General features: G+C 37.0%; 1 protein-coding gene across 4 annotated transcripts; it reads left to right on the top strand.

Annotated features, from left to right (window-relative positions):
* The first annotated feature begins 1679 nt into the window (after positions 1-1679).
* LOC101737271 (retinol dehydrogenase 14) lies at positions 1680-14761 on the top strand. Of its 4 annotated transcripts, XR_009976793.1 has the most exons (4): positions 1680-1759; positions 11482-11775; positions 12801-14385; positions 14667-14761. XR_009976793.1 is itself a non-coding variant. In XM_004932974.5 (3 exons), the coding sequence occupies exons 2-3, from the start codon at positions 11484-11486 to the stop codon at positions 13529-13531; spliced, it is 1023 nt and encodes a 340-aa protein (XP_004933031.1). In that variant the 5' UTR covers positions 1680-1759; positions 11482-11483; the 3' UTR covers positions 13532-14761. The 4 variants fall into 4 exon arrangements, 3 of the variants coding, with proteins under 3 accessions (XP_004933031.1, XP_012551704.1, XP_062532288.1); XM_004932974.5 differs by having other exon boundaries at positions 12801-14761; XM_012696250.4 differs by lacking the exon at positions 1680-1759 and adding an exon at positions 7766-7983 and having other exon boundaries at positions 12801-14761.
* The last annotated feature ends 1080 nt before the right edge of the window (positions 14762-15841 follow it).

Here is a 15841-nt window from a genome sequence, read left to right as displayed (position 1 = left end):
CTTCGCTGGGCATTTAAAATTAACATTATTATTTATTTTCATTTTTATTAGGGAGTCCAACACTCATATAAATATAAGCCTATCCATTAAATACATGTATTTTCTACATGGATACCAAATTTCAAGTCAATCGGATGCATGGTTCAGTAGTTATAACGGAACATCCGTAAAAACCACTGTAGATTTATATATTAGTATATAGATGGTGTTATTACGTATCTTTTCTGAAAATGTAGCTTAAATATTTCTAACTAAATAACCTTAAATTAAGTTAAATACATTAAAAAGGTTAGATAAATAGGTGTTTTTGGAAGATGTCGACATATCGGAGCTAAAAACCACATGCTGTACATAGCGGTTGTTTGAGTAACATAGAAAGGGCTGACAAAACATGACTTTTGCGGTTCTTTGAAAATCTCAACGCTACGTTTGAATCACAGAGCGCAGAGTAAAGTTACGTCGAGAGAAATTTTAGAAACGTTCGTCACTTGATATAGGTATACGACTTTACGTTTGATTATGTCACTAAGTTGGTCCTATTCATTTATGGATACAGTAAATACGCTTCAGTAAGTCAGTAGGTACTGGAAAAAATACACCTCTGAAATAGCAGAAAAAAATATAGTAGATTAAATTTATTGATATTGTTAGGCCAGTCGTAGATAATACACATAAATTAGTTATAGTTAAGCAACTCAAGCACTTAACAAAAATGTTTACGGGCGTCGGCCACTAGATGGCTTCGCTTCGATTAGTTTCTCATTACTCCTGTAGATGGCAGTAACATATTCTATATTTTATTTTTAATGAAGGAATTTGTAAATTTTCAGAAACCGCAAATTGATAAAATTTAATTATTTTGTCTATAACAATAAAGACTTGTATGATTTACTAATCTTTTATTTCCTGTGTTTAGTAATATAATAACCTAAATGCCTCAACTTTAACAACATATAAGTTTAGGCGCATCCGCTACAAGGTGTCGCTAGTTTCCATACAAAAAAATTGTCTGAAGGTATCGCAGTTTCAGGGCCCTGATGCCGGTACCAGTATCGCCATCTGTCGTCAAATGACAGAAATGGATATGAACGCCACCAACATTATCAGAAGCGCTCGAGAAGTGTTATGGCAGTACGGGTAACGCCATCTGTTGTCAAATAGGACAAACGGATATGGAATTGACCTGAATTGATCACCTGAAGCGAAGCGAAAGAAGTGAATTGTTATATTGCTATTTCTTAAGTGTCGTAATAATTAGATTTTATTTTAGTTTGTACTTCGGTGAAAGTTTTTCTTTATCCCGAGCCCCGACACGTAATAATGCCTATAAAGTAATTAGATATTAGCACTGGTGGTATGGCATACTGTGAGATGTACGCACGAGTATATACCTCCATAAGGTCTTCTGCTTTAAGACAGCTATGCGTTATGTATAAAGAGTGGTACAGCCGTTTCTTATGTAGTAAATTCTTTGTCCTGATGTCTGAAGGCGGATCCTGTTCACATCATATCTATATTCTCGTAATATCAACTGAGTAGCGGGCTCGATTGTACTCTAACCTCCGATACAAATTACTAACGTCTATGATTCGGATTCAGATTAAACCCGCTATATTAAATTTATACTGTGTCATTTTATTTTATTACTGAAGCTGTGCGTGTGCCTAACAATAGGACAGTATCACACGGTCCCCTCTTAGTTGTGCACGCTCGCGGTGTTTTACTGAGAACTTAAGAAAACTTGAGTCTCGTGAATCAGGTAATAAAAAAACAACAATTTCTAATTTTTAATTACAAATATTTGGTTTGATAAATTTTGTAGAAGATTTTGTTTTAAAAAAAATTATAGTTTTATTTTTTTGTTAGAATTTAAACGATAAGTGAAAATTTATCACGAAATTAGGCAAAATATAAAAAACTAGAATATTAAATAGCTCGTGAAGCATACATACAACAAGAATGTCAGATCAAAGATGCTTAAAAGTATCTTCTAATTCAATACACATCATCGTGACACTTTCTATTCAAAAACTAACTAAAAATAATTTAAGCCTTTTTAACAATTTAAGTATGTGTATTCACAAAAAAAAACACGCTATATAAGTATATTATAATATGTATTTTCCCTTTTTTAGTGACTCGTAAACATTTAAGAAAAGTACATTTTATTTTTAAAGTTTAATCTCGCGCTTATTTATTGTCATTAGAATATTTCCGAACATAATCTCTTTATTTCTTCTGTGCGTGTGTTTGTCACTAAACTCCTTCTAAACGGCTGGACCGATGCTGCGTTTGGGTGGCGCTCTGGATGGCTTAGATTCACAAATCAGCCTGGCAGATGACGCTGCAGTCGGTATCTAGGTTATTTGTCTTTCCCAGAAATAATTAATATGGCAAAACAACGTTTGCCGGTTCAGCTAGCATCTTAGGTTTATTCTGTGTGTATGTCACTGAACTCCTCCTAAGCAGTTGGACCGATTTGAATGATTTTTTTATACACGTTTGGGTGGCACACTGGATGGTTAAGATTTTTTTTTTATTGCTTCTGTGGATGGACGAGCTCACAGCCCACCTGGTGCCCCACCCTTCAAGCCGAAACGCATTACTGCTTCACGGTAGAAATAGGCAGTCTGTCTGTTTGTCACAGACACACAGGTAGAACCTCTTCTGAGTCTGCGCGGGTAGGTACCACCACCCTGCCTATTTCTGCCGTGAAGCAGTAATGCGTTTCGGCTTGAAGGGTGGGGCAGCCGTTGTAACTATACTTGAGACCTTAGAACTTATATCTGAAGGTGGGTGGCCCATTTACGTTGTAGGTGTCTATTGGCTCTAGTAACCACTTAACACCAGGTGGGCTGTCAGCTCGTCCACCCATCTAAGCAATAAAAAATATATATTGTTAGTTATGTTGAGATTTCGATCTTATATCTCAAGGCGGGTAGCGGCACTTACGCCGTAATGTCTATGGACCGGAAGAAGACCCAGAGGCAGAAGTCAATTGCGCGGGTCGGACCAGATACGGACCGCTTTCAATACTTCAGTCCACGTTGCTATCCACACAGCCGAGGATAGGCAGGAATAGCGCTATGGCGATAATACAGGAGAAAGTTTTTAGAGGAGGCCATGATCCTCAGCATTGAGGATTATTGACATAAGGAGGAGGAGATACCATCAGAGGAGGGGAGGGGAGAGACACCAGATTGGCCGGGAGTTCACTATATCATCTATATAATGCAAATTAAATCCCGGACATATTTATACTTAAATACCTTATATTACATTGTATTTCAAATTTTTACTTTAGAGAAATACACCTGCTTCATATTTATTAATGGACTCTGATTTTAAATCATTTGCCTCGCTCATACATACCTAAGCCACTGTGAAAGCGTGAAGCGTTAAGTAATTAAATTAAAAATAAAAGATCTTCCACAATCACTGAGGTACAAGAACAATTAATTAAAATCATAAGATAATCTTAACCGTCGAGTTTTAATTGAGAAAGTATTTAATTAGATCAAACTTTTAATGAGATGGATACGTTATGCTTATGTAGTCACTTTTAATTGGCTTGTGGCGGGTAGCCATCGTTGAATACAAGATATTTGACGGATGCTTGAATATAGATAAAAGTTCCGAACCACATTCAGCCCTGGCTGAGCCTTTGCTCGTCCACTTGTCTTGGTAAAACTGGAAAGGCCCCTGGGCCATCCCTCATTTATAAAAAAAATCGAACCGTTTGACTACCGAACAAATTCACCTGCTCAATGGAAGATCTTCCCTATTTTTGAACCTCCTAAAGGGTGGTATGATAGATATCACCGTCCGAACTATTTCTACCACGGAGCAGTCAGGCGTTTCGCTCTGAAAGGTGGGGACAACCGCTCTACAAAAACTGTCACTGTCGAATGTCTATAATCCCCGGATCCGACTCACTCAGGAGCCAGTCACCGTCGAAGCCCCAGACATATCCTTACGGATCCACCCAATCCAGTACCACAGTTATTAGAGACCTAACGCTAGCAACAAGTATGCGACTAGCAACAAGCTAGCAACAAGTATGAAACAAGCAGCTGCCCTTGATCTATTAAGTCTCCATTGGAGGCGTTCGGGCGGCAGTTAACTAATCCCTCCCCTCCTGGCTTCATGTGTTTCAAACTGAGTAGGAGCATTTACGTTGTGATTGCTATGGGCTCGGGTAAGCACTTAACAACAGGTGAACCAGATGAATTCCCAGTTCTTAAGCCCGTCAAACGAAAAAAAAAAACAAGGTACTGCTTTTTTTTAAATAGCCAGGGCTACACATTAATAGACCATTAGAATAGCAGGTAAGAATAACTTAAAATTAAAATCGAAGTTCTAACACGTACCTGCGTACATGTAAGGACACGATTTATATAATAAATACTGACGCAAAGACGAAAAAAAAACAAATGCTAATTAAAAGCTAAAATCTAATGAGTATTCTTAAATTACGGGTTAACGATCACAATGAGCATTTATAATTTAATTGGAAAATTGTTTTTGGAACACGACAGGTCATCGTTTGACTTCGAAACTTGCGAGAGTATTGGGATTCTTGGGGCTGCTGCGTTTCAAGTGGTAATCGGAGTTATTTGGAGGATACGGCCAAGTTGACATCTAAAATGTGTGGTTTACTGGTGGTAGGACGTTTTGTGAGTCCGCACGGGTAGGGAACAAACACCACACTGCCTATTTCTACCGTAAAGCAGTAATGCGTTTCGGTTTGAAGGGTGGGCAGTCATTGTATTGTTAAAACTCAGACCTTAGAACTCATATCTCAAGGTAGGTGCCAGCATTTACGTTGTAGATGTCTATGGGCTCCGGTAACCACTTAACTTATCATCTGGGCCGTAAGCTCGTTCACCCACCTAAGCAATAAAAAAAGTGGAAAGTCCTGCGACTGCAACTTTACACAGCACAGAGCAAACTTCGCGTGAGGTACTGATTCTATATCAAAACCGGCGCAGTGGCATTCCTAAGAGCCAACATCTTCCTTTTACTATATAAAAATAGCTCGATTTGAATCTCTGGTTCTACGGGGACTACTCTGAAGAATTGTTTAAGAAATAATTACTGCCACACTGCCCGCCATCAGAACAGAATTAATTTAAGCATTATGTTCAAGTTGACTGTGTTTCAAGTGATCTTTTACCCAAGTATCGTCAATAATGGAATGAACTTCCTCTTCCCGGAATTTCTTAAGCGCTATAACATATTGTCCTTCTTCAAACCCGGTTTCTAGAGTCCTCTGCCGTAGACAGCGGCTCGCTTGTGTCGGGCATTGCTCGCGTCCATAATAGACATCATCATCATTATCCTGCCCTTCTCCAAGTCACCTAGGGTCGGCGCAACATGTTTTCTCCTTCCTTACTCTTCTATCATATTCCATTTCTTCGCTCACTCCCCCTTACCCATATCGTCTTTCACGCAATCCATCCATTTCTTCTTAGGTCTACCTCTTCCTCTATTTCCTTCCACATTCATAGTTAACATTCTCTTACCAACCTCATTTTCATTTCGTCTCCTCACATGTCCATACCATCCCAAACGCGCACTTCTCAGCTTCTCTGTCACAGGTGCCACTTTCAGACTTCCTCTAACATATTCATTCCGTATTCTATCAATTCTCGTTACTCCACACATCCATCGCAACATTCGCATCTCTGCTGCATGCAATCGCCTTTCATCCATAATAGACATGGCCAGTAATTTTTCAGGTTAATTATCACGATTTGTTGGCGTTTTTCAAACATGTCGTTTGGATAATTAACTTGAAATATATTTATTGTAAATTTGCTGTGAGAATTTCAATTGCTACAGCAATATTATCACACAATAGATGAATAGCAATCACAATATTTTTAACTACAAGGTTTGGGTTCGTGGCAGTTTCTCTATTAAAATTAATTGTTAAAATATGACCTTCACGACCTTTGAGTCGATTTCAGAACGAGGAGTAAAAAATTAAGCAGAATTAACTAGGTACGAATAAAGATTTAATTTTGCATTTGCAATCGCACTGCAGTCGGTAGCGACGTGGCTACCGTAATTACCTATACGTTTTGTGATTAATGTAAGTTTTTCTGTTTTATTTTATCTTAACATTCATATCGTCTTGTATTAGTACATTGCTTAGGCAAAGGGCATAAATGCACGCTCACAATTAAACCATCTTAATTTCAATTAGATACAGTTGTATTTACAAATAAATTAGTTTTCTTTAAGATTAAGCACGAGGCTTAATTTTACTTTATGCAAATTATTCACGCTAGAAGGTCAATCGAGTTCAGTGTTTGGAAAATGTACGATCATATCTTAAATTACAGATTTAGTGACCTCATTATCTTAGGTTGGAAGAAGAGTTTGGTTTGTGGTAAGGCACATACTGTATCTGCACGTGCAGATAGTAATCTCCTGCCGATTCTTGCAACGAATCTGTCGCGTTAGGGTTAGAGGAGTGAGAAAAAAAAGTTTAAAAAAACTATTAAAATACACTAAACTTTTTTTACAATAAAATAATTTTTTCTTACACTATTTTTATTTCAAATTTATTTTAATTTTATTCTTTAAATTATATTATTTAAATTAATTCAAATTTATTTCAAAATTAAAATTTATTTTCTATTTGTTTAGTTGAATTTTCTATAAAAGCGTATTTTGTTAGTTTTTTTTTTAACTATTATTTATTTTTAAATTTTTAGTTGAATTTCAATTATTTCCATTATTTTTTTTTAAATTATTTTTTAAATATTAAATTGTCATCGGTCCTTAATAAGTATACCAAATTTCGAGTTAATCCGACGTTTTGAAGGGGGTCAAAATCATGTTCAAAGATTCCGTTACATACTAACATACATACGTCTGAAGCTAATAAAAGCGTTTTAAAAAAGATTCTGGCGCTCGTGAAGATTCTGCCGCTCTTGAGGAAGGAAGAAAGAGAAAGAAATCACACCAGCCCATTAAATGCATTCCAGCAAACTTATCATGCCTAAGAAGGCAAGGAGCATACGCCCAGGAAGAAGGGCACTCACCGACCACAGATGCGCGCCCCCGTAAAGGGACGCGAGGACCCGACATGTCTAGAAGAGTGGATCAGCCTAAATATCCGAATTAAGCACTTTGTGAAGGCGGCACGACATGAGAACCCTCTTGTCGTGGCCGCTGGAAACTACATACCCGATCCTGTAGACCGAATGGTAAACAGTCGACGTCGCCCAAAACACGTCATTACGGATCCTCCCGATCCATTAACGGTGCTTTTACCACAAGCACCGGTCACCGTCCTTGTCGATCCCGTCGCTTGCAACGAAGGGCTTGACGAGCGAATTAACCCATAGACAAAGCCCACTGAGTTTCTCGCCGGATCTTCTCTGTGGGTTGCGTTTCCGATCCGGTGGTAGATTCTGCGAAGCACTGCTCTTGCTAGGGTCAGTGTTAGCATCACTCCGGTTTGAGCCCTGTGAGCTCACCTACTAGCTAAGGTTACGCTGAAATGGCCTCTCATAATAGGCTATCAGTTTAGGTAGGAAAAAAAACGCATTAAACTGATCCTACAACTCAAATGGTGTCTCAAGGCAGCCGCATGACCCAAGAGCTCGATCGATCACCTATAGTACTAAAAATGTTAATCTACCTTTTCAATTACAAACTTACTAAAGTCAATGGCGCTGATTATAATGCGACCTAAAAAATTCTCGAGGTCGCCTTCCATACAAAATCAATTATTTCGTAATTATCACACAACACATTTAGCAACGCGAATGTAGGTACATGCGTTGTTACTTCTTTGTCGGAGTTCGTATCTACCATAATGATGTAGAAATCCAACTAAATAGGACGGACTTTATATATATTTGTACTTCGTTGATTTAAATTTATTTCATTACATTGTGTTAGTTCATTCGCTCAGGAGAGTAAGCAACTTGAGCAACATAATATGTTCATTGCGATATGAAAACTGTAAGTCCTAATTTTTCTTAATAAGTACGTAATTTAGAAAAGTGGTTTTTTTATTTTTAATTGCTTTAATGGGTGGACGAGCTCACGGTTACTGCAGCCCATAGACATCTACAACGTAAATGCGCCACCCACCTTGAGATATAAGTTCTAAGATCTCAAATATAGTTACAGCGGCTGCCCCACCCTTCAAACCGAAACGCATTACTGCTTCACGGCAGAAATAGGCGGGGTGGTGGTACCTACCCGCGCGGACTCACAAGAGGTCCTACTACCAGTACGACACCACCAGTATGCTTACACATACTCCGATTAGATAGAAAATTGGTTTAATAAGATTAATAATCGAAGACATAATATGACAATTGTTAATTCGTGACAGAAACGAATGCAAATAAATAATTTAATCTTTGTTTTCTTACGGGCCGCAATGTCACAAAATTAGCAACAGCTAACGCTGGGCTGGGGTCCATGACAGTGCCAAGTTATCGGCTTTCCCGGTCATAATTAAATTCAACAGCTGCTTAATCTCGATTATTTGATTCATTTTATTACTTCCTACATTTCGGGTTCTTTATTGTAGTCACGGTTAATGTAGGCGTTTACAGAATTAAAAGGCTGTGCTAGCTAACGTCAAATTTTTATCAAATTACTAGCTGACCCGGCAGACTTTGTAGTGCCTCAATCGATAAATAAAAGACCTAAACTATTTCATTAATTCCGAGTATTTTCATATTTATCTACCTTTTAAACCTTCATGGACTTCCACAAATAATTCAAGACCAAAATCAGTCAAATCGGTCCAGCCGTTCTCGAGTTTTAGCGAGACTAACGAAAAGCAATTCATTTTTATATATATATGTCATATATATATGTCATATGTTATTTTCGAATGTCGATGAATCGTCATTTTAATCGTCCGTGACCACGAGATCTGTGGAGCACTCGAGACAATAAAACGAAAATTATGAACGTGAATTTAAGTCGTGTACAACATTTAAGCTATGTACAATAATTATTTATAATTTGTTTAGCGAATTATTTATTGTTGTATGAGAAGCATTGTTACATGAGGTCATTTTTTTGGATTTCTTGCCTATGCTGATAGCCTTGAGAGGCTATTTCAGCTTCACCCTGCCATGTGAGCTCACGGGGCTCAAACCGGAAGTGTGGCTAACACTGGCCCTAACAAGAGCAGTGCTTCGCAGAATCTACCACATCGGACCGGAAATACGACCCACTGAGAAATCCGGCGAGAAACTCAGTGGACTGTGTTTATGGGTTAATTCTCTCGTCGAGCCCTTTTTCGCAAGCGACGGGCTCGGCAAGAACGGTGACCGGTGCTTATGGTACCTAAAAGCACCGTTATTGGGTCGGGTTTTGTTTTGCTAAATTTTGAATGAATAAAAGATTTTTTTATATTATTGCTTAGATGGGTGGATGAGCTCACAGCCCACCTGGTGTTAAAACGTTACCGGATCCCATGACATCTACAACGTAAATGCCGCCACCCACTTCGAGACATGAGTTCTATGGTCTCAGTTTTTATAATACAACGGCTTCCCCACTCTTCAAACCGTCACGCATTACTGCTTCACGGCAGAAATAGATGTAACACTACTAGAGATAGATGTCCTAACACCAATAATATGCCATACAATATATAACACATACTAACATTTACAATGTGCCTGCCACACATATTTCAACTAGCATATCAAACTTGTAATAGTTTTTTTATTAGATTTGATGCAACAAATGCATTTATGCATGCAATGCATTTGACCTCATCAACCGTAACTAAACTGTTTCATTATTCACTAATTGACACCATTCTAATAACCAGTTCTAATGAATACGAAAATTAGTGAGTTATAATTGAATACATACTTGGGACTTGTGAAGACAATTGTTACCCTATTTGGTAGGCTGTATATATTATTGTTAATGAGTATTATAATGTTTTGAGACTATGGAAGTCTTTAAGTAAATTTATAATATACGTACTAATCTGTTTTAAAACTAATTATGCCACATTACAGTTCACAAGTAGATTAAATCGATGCCTCCAATGAACACCACTCTAACTCAAAATTTTGAAATTTTCGTTTTTCACACAAATCGCTTCACTATTTTAAAAGTATTACAAATTCATTATTGATGGGGTTAGAAGCAACAGTAAATCAATTAGTTACACAAGAAAAAACCATAAATATATCTGCAATAATAAAGATTTTTTCAACCTTTTTTCATTTAAACGCTCCTCCTGTAAACCTACGAATTTGGAGTTAGAGATTAAAAAGATTAAAAAAATGCAAATGATTTCCCGCCAAAAAGCGCTTCTCTGTGTTATCTGTATTCTGTCTGTCATCTGTCGCAGTTACTAGCGTAGAATCTTTTATCTGCAATACTTGTACCTACTTTTTTTTTTTCTGCCTACTCTGAGAGCCTTGAGAGGCTATTTCAGCGTAACCTTAACTAGTAGGTGAGCTCACGGGGCTCAAACCTGACGACGTTGCTAACACGAACCCTAGCAAGAGCCGTGATTCCCGGAATCTACCACCGGATCGGAAACGCGACCAGTGAGTCATCTTCTCAGTAAGAAGGTCCGGCGAGAAACTCAGTGGGCTGTGCCTGAGGGTTAATTTACTCGTCGAGCCCTTCGTCGCAACGGGTTCGACGAGAACGATGACCGGTGCTTGAGGTACCTAAAAGCACCGTTAGTGGATCGGGAGGATCCGAAATTACGTGTTTGGGGCGACGTCGACTGCTTTCCATTCTGTTCGCAGGATCGGGAACGTAGTTACCGGCGGCCACGATGAGAGGGTTCTTAGGACGTGCCGCTTTATCGAAGTGAGCTTGTGCGCTTCCCTTTTCTCAACGACTTTTAGTTGTTTAATATTGTTTATACAATAGTAAACCCTAACTTCGTTTGATATTAAGTAGTTAGAGGCCGTAAATTGCCACCAGACGTATCTCAAGGTGGCGGTACGTCGTTCCACTTTCTCAATTGAATAACCCCATTATTTACTGCTTCCCCCACACCCCACATTACTGCTTCGCGACAGAAATAGGCAAAATGGTCGTACCTATGCGTGAGGTTTCACAATACAGGGAGTATACAAATACAAATACAAAATACTTTATTTTCAAAAGCGAGTTAAAATAATACAATGATTGGAGTTTCCTTTTAAGCGTGCAAGCCTGTGCTAGGAGACTCCGCTCTTCCATAAAAACACGTTATATACTTTATATACTACAATATTACAAGTTATATACTACAATATTACTATTTATATATAACAAATGTGAGTGTGTGTGTGTGTGTATGTGTGTGTGTATGTGTGTGTGTATGTGTGTGTGTGTGTGCGTGCGCGCGTGTGCGTGTGTGTGTGTGTGCGTGCGCGTGCGTTTATTTGTATACCAGTAAATAACGAATACCTCAATTTCCCCGGCAGCTTTTCGACAATTATATTCCTAAATCCATTTATTTCTTTTCAGACATGATTGTCGCGGAATTCTGGAAAGTGAGTTACCTTTGGTGGCTCCTCCCGGCTCTCATCATAGCTGGCCTGATCGCCATACTAGGTCTCATTGGTGTACTCTTCGCCTTACATCTGTACGTTAAGTGGACTTGTGGTATTTACAACGGGAAAACCAAAATGGACGGGAAGACGGTAATAGTTACAGGATGCACTAGCGGAATAGGAAAGGAAACCGCCAGGGAATTGGCTCAGAGAGGCGCTCGAGTCATAATGGCCTGCAGGAATATGGACGCCGCTGAGAAAGTCAAAGGTAATTTTTTTTGAAGTTATACTTCTTTAGGCGCGTTATGAAAAATTGATGAGGGTGAAATTTTACGATGCGCGCGCACCGTGGCACGAAATTAACAGAATGAAGTTGCCCACTAAATCGCTCATTACAATACGACCGACGTAACTTGGCGAGTCTGAATATAGCCAGAGGTAAACTTTCGCGCATGTACACTCTTAAGAAAAAGTGTTATTAGCATTCATTTTTTAGTAATATAAATGACAAAATTATTATTTAATATAATTAATACTAAATATTATTAAATTATTAACGTTAAATATTTATTATTAATTATTTAATATTAAAAAAAAAGAAATAAATTTAATAAAAATAAAGTATAACTTCGTACGCGCGTACATAAAGTACACGCACCCTTTTCTTTTCTAATTAAACAAGCCAACACATATCCATAAATCCATACAGATTATTTTGAAGAACGAAATGAGCGATTAATATCTTACATTTATTTATCGATTAAGTATTTTTCAAACAACCGTTGTATTGCAACTTTTTAATGTAATACTTAAATACAACGAAAAGCAAAAAAATATTCCAATCTTTCTTCCTGGCTCATTAGGAACACCTATAAGATGCATTAACTTACTGAGACTACATGTATTTATATTTATAATTCATTTGCTAAATAACCTATTGTTTGCGGCTTTGGAAATACAATTATGACGTCATTTGAAGTAGACCAGGTATACCATTTTTGGGGACCGACGACGCATCAGGCACAATTCGATGTTTATTTAAATAACATAGACAAAAATTTTACAATTATATTTAAATTGTATCAACGTTACACACAAATTAAGCAATTAATTTAATCGGACTATAAATTTTACGTGGCTTGCTTTTTGGCGGGCTTTTTGTCAATTCTACAGACTATATAACGTTCTGTGTAGTGAACGATGAAAGTAGTTTTATCTACAATCCAGCCACCACTGCGCGACATAATAAAACAAATATTTTTAAAATTGTAATATAATTTGTAATTGTTTCAGCTGAAATCATCGAAACAACTAGAAACACCAAAATAGAAGTCAAGAAACTCGATCTCAGTTCATTCGCGTCTATCAGAGAATTCGCTAAAGACATCAACAAAACAGAAGCCCGTCTGGATGTCCTTGTGCACAACGCAGGATACGCCGAAACATTTAAAAAGAACACAACAGTTGATAACCTCGAAATGACTATGGCCACAAACCATTACGGTCCCTTTTTACTCACTCATCTGCTGATAGATTTATTGAAGAAAACCGCGCCCTCGAGAATCGTTATAGTAGCATCCTCTTTATACAGACTTGCTTCGTTTGACTTAAACAAACCGAACCCTGTGGATTCGATTCCAGGGTATCTGTACTACGCTTCCAAAGAAGCGAATATTCTGTTCACAAAAGAATTGGCCCGGAGATTGGAAGGTACTGGGGTTACAGCTAACTGCCTGCACCCTGGACTAATCGATACGGGCATCTGGAGATCAGTCCCGGCACCATTAAGTTGGGGCTTAAACTTGATTAACAAATGCTTCTTTAAGACTCCAGAGCAGGGTTGCCAGACTACAATAATGTTAGCAGTTGATGAAAGTTTAGAGAAAGTGAACGGAAAATACTTTTCTGACTGTCAGGAGAGTTCGGTGTCTCAATCAGCTAGTGACATGGCAAAAGCTAGGAAATTATGGGAGATATCTGAGAAAATAGTTAATCTTGAGGAGACTGACCCAAGAATTTTGTAATACAGCTTTACGAGTTCAAATATAAATACCTAATTATAAGGGTCTTTATGGCAACTCTCTACTGACAACGCTATTTGTAAAGCCAATTTAATATGGCAATGTTAATTTATACTGCCTAAATAATAAAATTTCTAGATCATTGTGTTACAATATCTGAACATTAATCATTAAGTCTGATATCCGTGATATACAACATGTTACAAAATACCCCGATAAAATATTATTATTTATCAAACCCAAAAATTTTGTCAACCCTAGTAAGCTGTCATGTCAGGGAACCAGATTATTTAACAGAAAGGCCTACATACCTATTTTACCTAATAATTGTCTACTTTATTGTTTTTCTATTATTCATTCATAAATGTTTGCTACCTCAGTACAAAATTGTCATTATACTCAAGTACTGGCTTCAAAAAATGTCAAGTTGGAAAAAAAAAGTAAATTTCAAATCTTCTACTCGATAACTTACAACTGTTTCTAGTAGAAATGTAAGTACATTCTGCGTAGTTAACTCTTTGATTTTACTGAAATAGGGTTGGCACATCAGTGAAAATAATAATATTTTTTATTTTTTTGGGGTATGTTATACAGCGTTACTACGCTTCTTAAATATTGTGAATGGACTCGTTATAAGGCCCCATTTAACCTTCTTCCTGCTTTACGGGTAGTTTTGTAACACCCAGTATATCTATCAAATTCTAGTTACAAAATAATATAATAATTCTAAGATAATGTACATACATTTCTACAAAGGCAGAGGTTTTTCTTTAAAAAAATTTAATTTTCATAATTGTGACCAAAGGTTAAGACAAGTCGACGAGAGAAACATGAATATCGACACTTGAAAGGCAAACGTGACTAAGCGACAATGCGTGAACTTTACAGTAGACTAATTTAAAGTTGAAATACCTGAAAAAAAAATTTTTTTAACGAATCTAGCTGTAGTAGAATCTAGCTAGTAGCTGTAGGATTGAAATGGTTTTAATAGACCTAGAAATATATTTTTTTTGCGCATCGAATATGATTATTTTGTACAAAGCAGTTATTGTCGCTTAGTCACGTTTACCTTTCAAGCGTCGATATGTATACATAAAAGCGATTCTTCCATTCTGATCCTGATCATCCTGATGTGAAGTCCAGATATATTATACTATGATGTTTACTATATATTACTCTTACTTTATTAGTAATAAAAAAGTTATCGTTATAATAAAAACCCTTTTTTATGTATAGTGTAGTTTTATTTTCAATATTATAAACTTGAGGAATAAATACTTTTTAAATAACAACTTTTATAACCTAGCTGAGGCAGTGCTTTTAGACAATATGCATTCTAATTAGTATTATATTATAAATAATAAAACTATTAATAAGCTGTTACCGATATTAATTTCATGTTTTGTAACACAGACAGGACCGTTGGGAATTCAAATCAAAATCTATCATTTCTCATTCACATAAATTAACATATTTTACAGATGGTGAATAGTTATTTATCAAACATTTATTTTATCCAGGGTAAAAAAATCAATTCCGAAAATAGTTATTAGAAATCGTTCTCTGATACTGTGGTACTAACCACTAAGTAGAAAACATACAAATCGTATCTAATGAAGTAACCCATCCCGTTAACCCCATGTAAGTCATCGGTGACCTACGGGCACACTAAAGTAATTACGTAGATTTCTCACTTCGATCTTATTACTAAGGCGCCGGAATATCTAGTAGGGTCTGGGAATGACGAATCCGAAGATACAATAACAAAACAAAATAAGGCAAAATTAGGTAATCCAGACTCTCAATAACAGAAATTGAAATGATTACTTCAGTTCGCCGCGTAGGGCACCGGTGACCTACATGGCACTCAACGCGTTAAGCTGCAGGCGTGCGAAAGAGATGCAAAATGTTACAAACACACATCCACACTTCTATATACCCATTTATAAATGGGTAATATGAAATTTTAGGTTGCTTTACGTCCAATTTGTGATGCTAAAAATCAATTTAATTGTGATAAAATGTTCTTACATATATAGTCTATACTAATATATAAATCTACAGTGGTTTTTACGGATGTTCCGTTATAATTACTGAACCGTGCATCCGATTGACTTGAAACTTGGTATCCATGTAGAAAATACATGTACTTAATGGATAGGCTAATATTTATATGAGTGTTGGACTCCCTACACCAGTTGCGGGGGCGTTAATGATAAGAATCTTTATGGGGGTGAGAAATAATAATGTTAATTTTAAATGCCCAGCGAAGCGGAGGGATACAGTTAGTAATATACAAAATGAGCGGCTTCA

This window comes from Bombyx mori, chromosome 26, assembly GCF_030269925.1.
Source record: "Bombyx mori chromosome 26, ASM3026992v2".
Taxonomy (NCBI): domain Eukaryota; kingdom Metazoa; phylum Arthropoda; class Insecta; order Lepidoptera; family Bombycidae; genus Bombyx; species Bombyx mori.
Note: the sequence above shows the minus strand (reverse complement) of the source record. Positions and strands in the feature narration are given on the sequence as shown.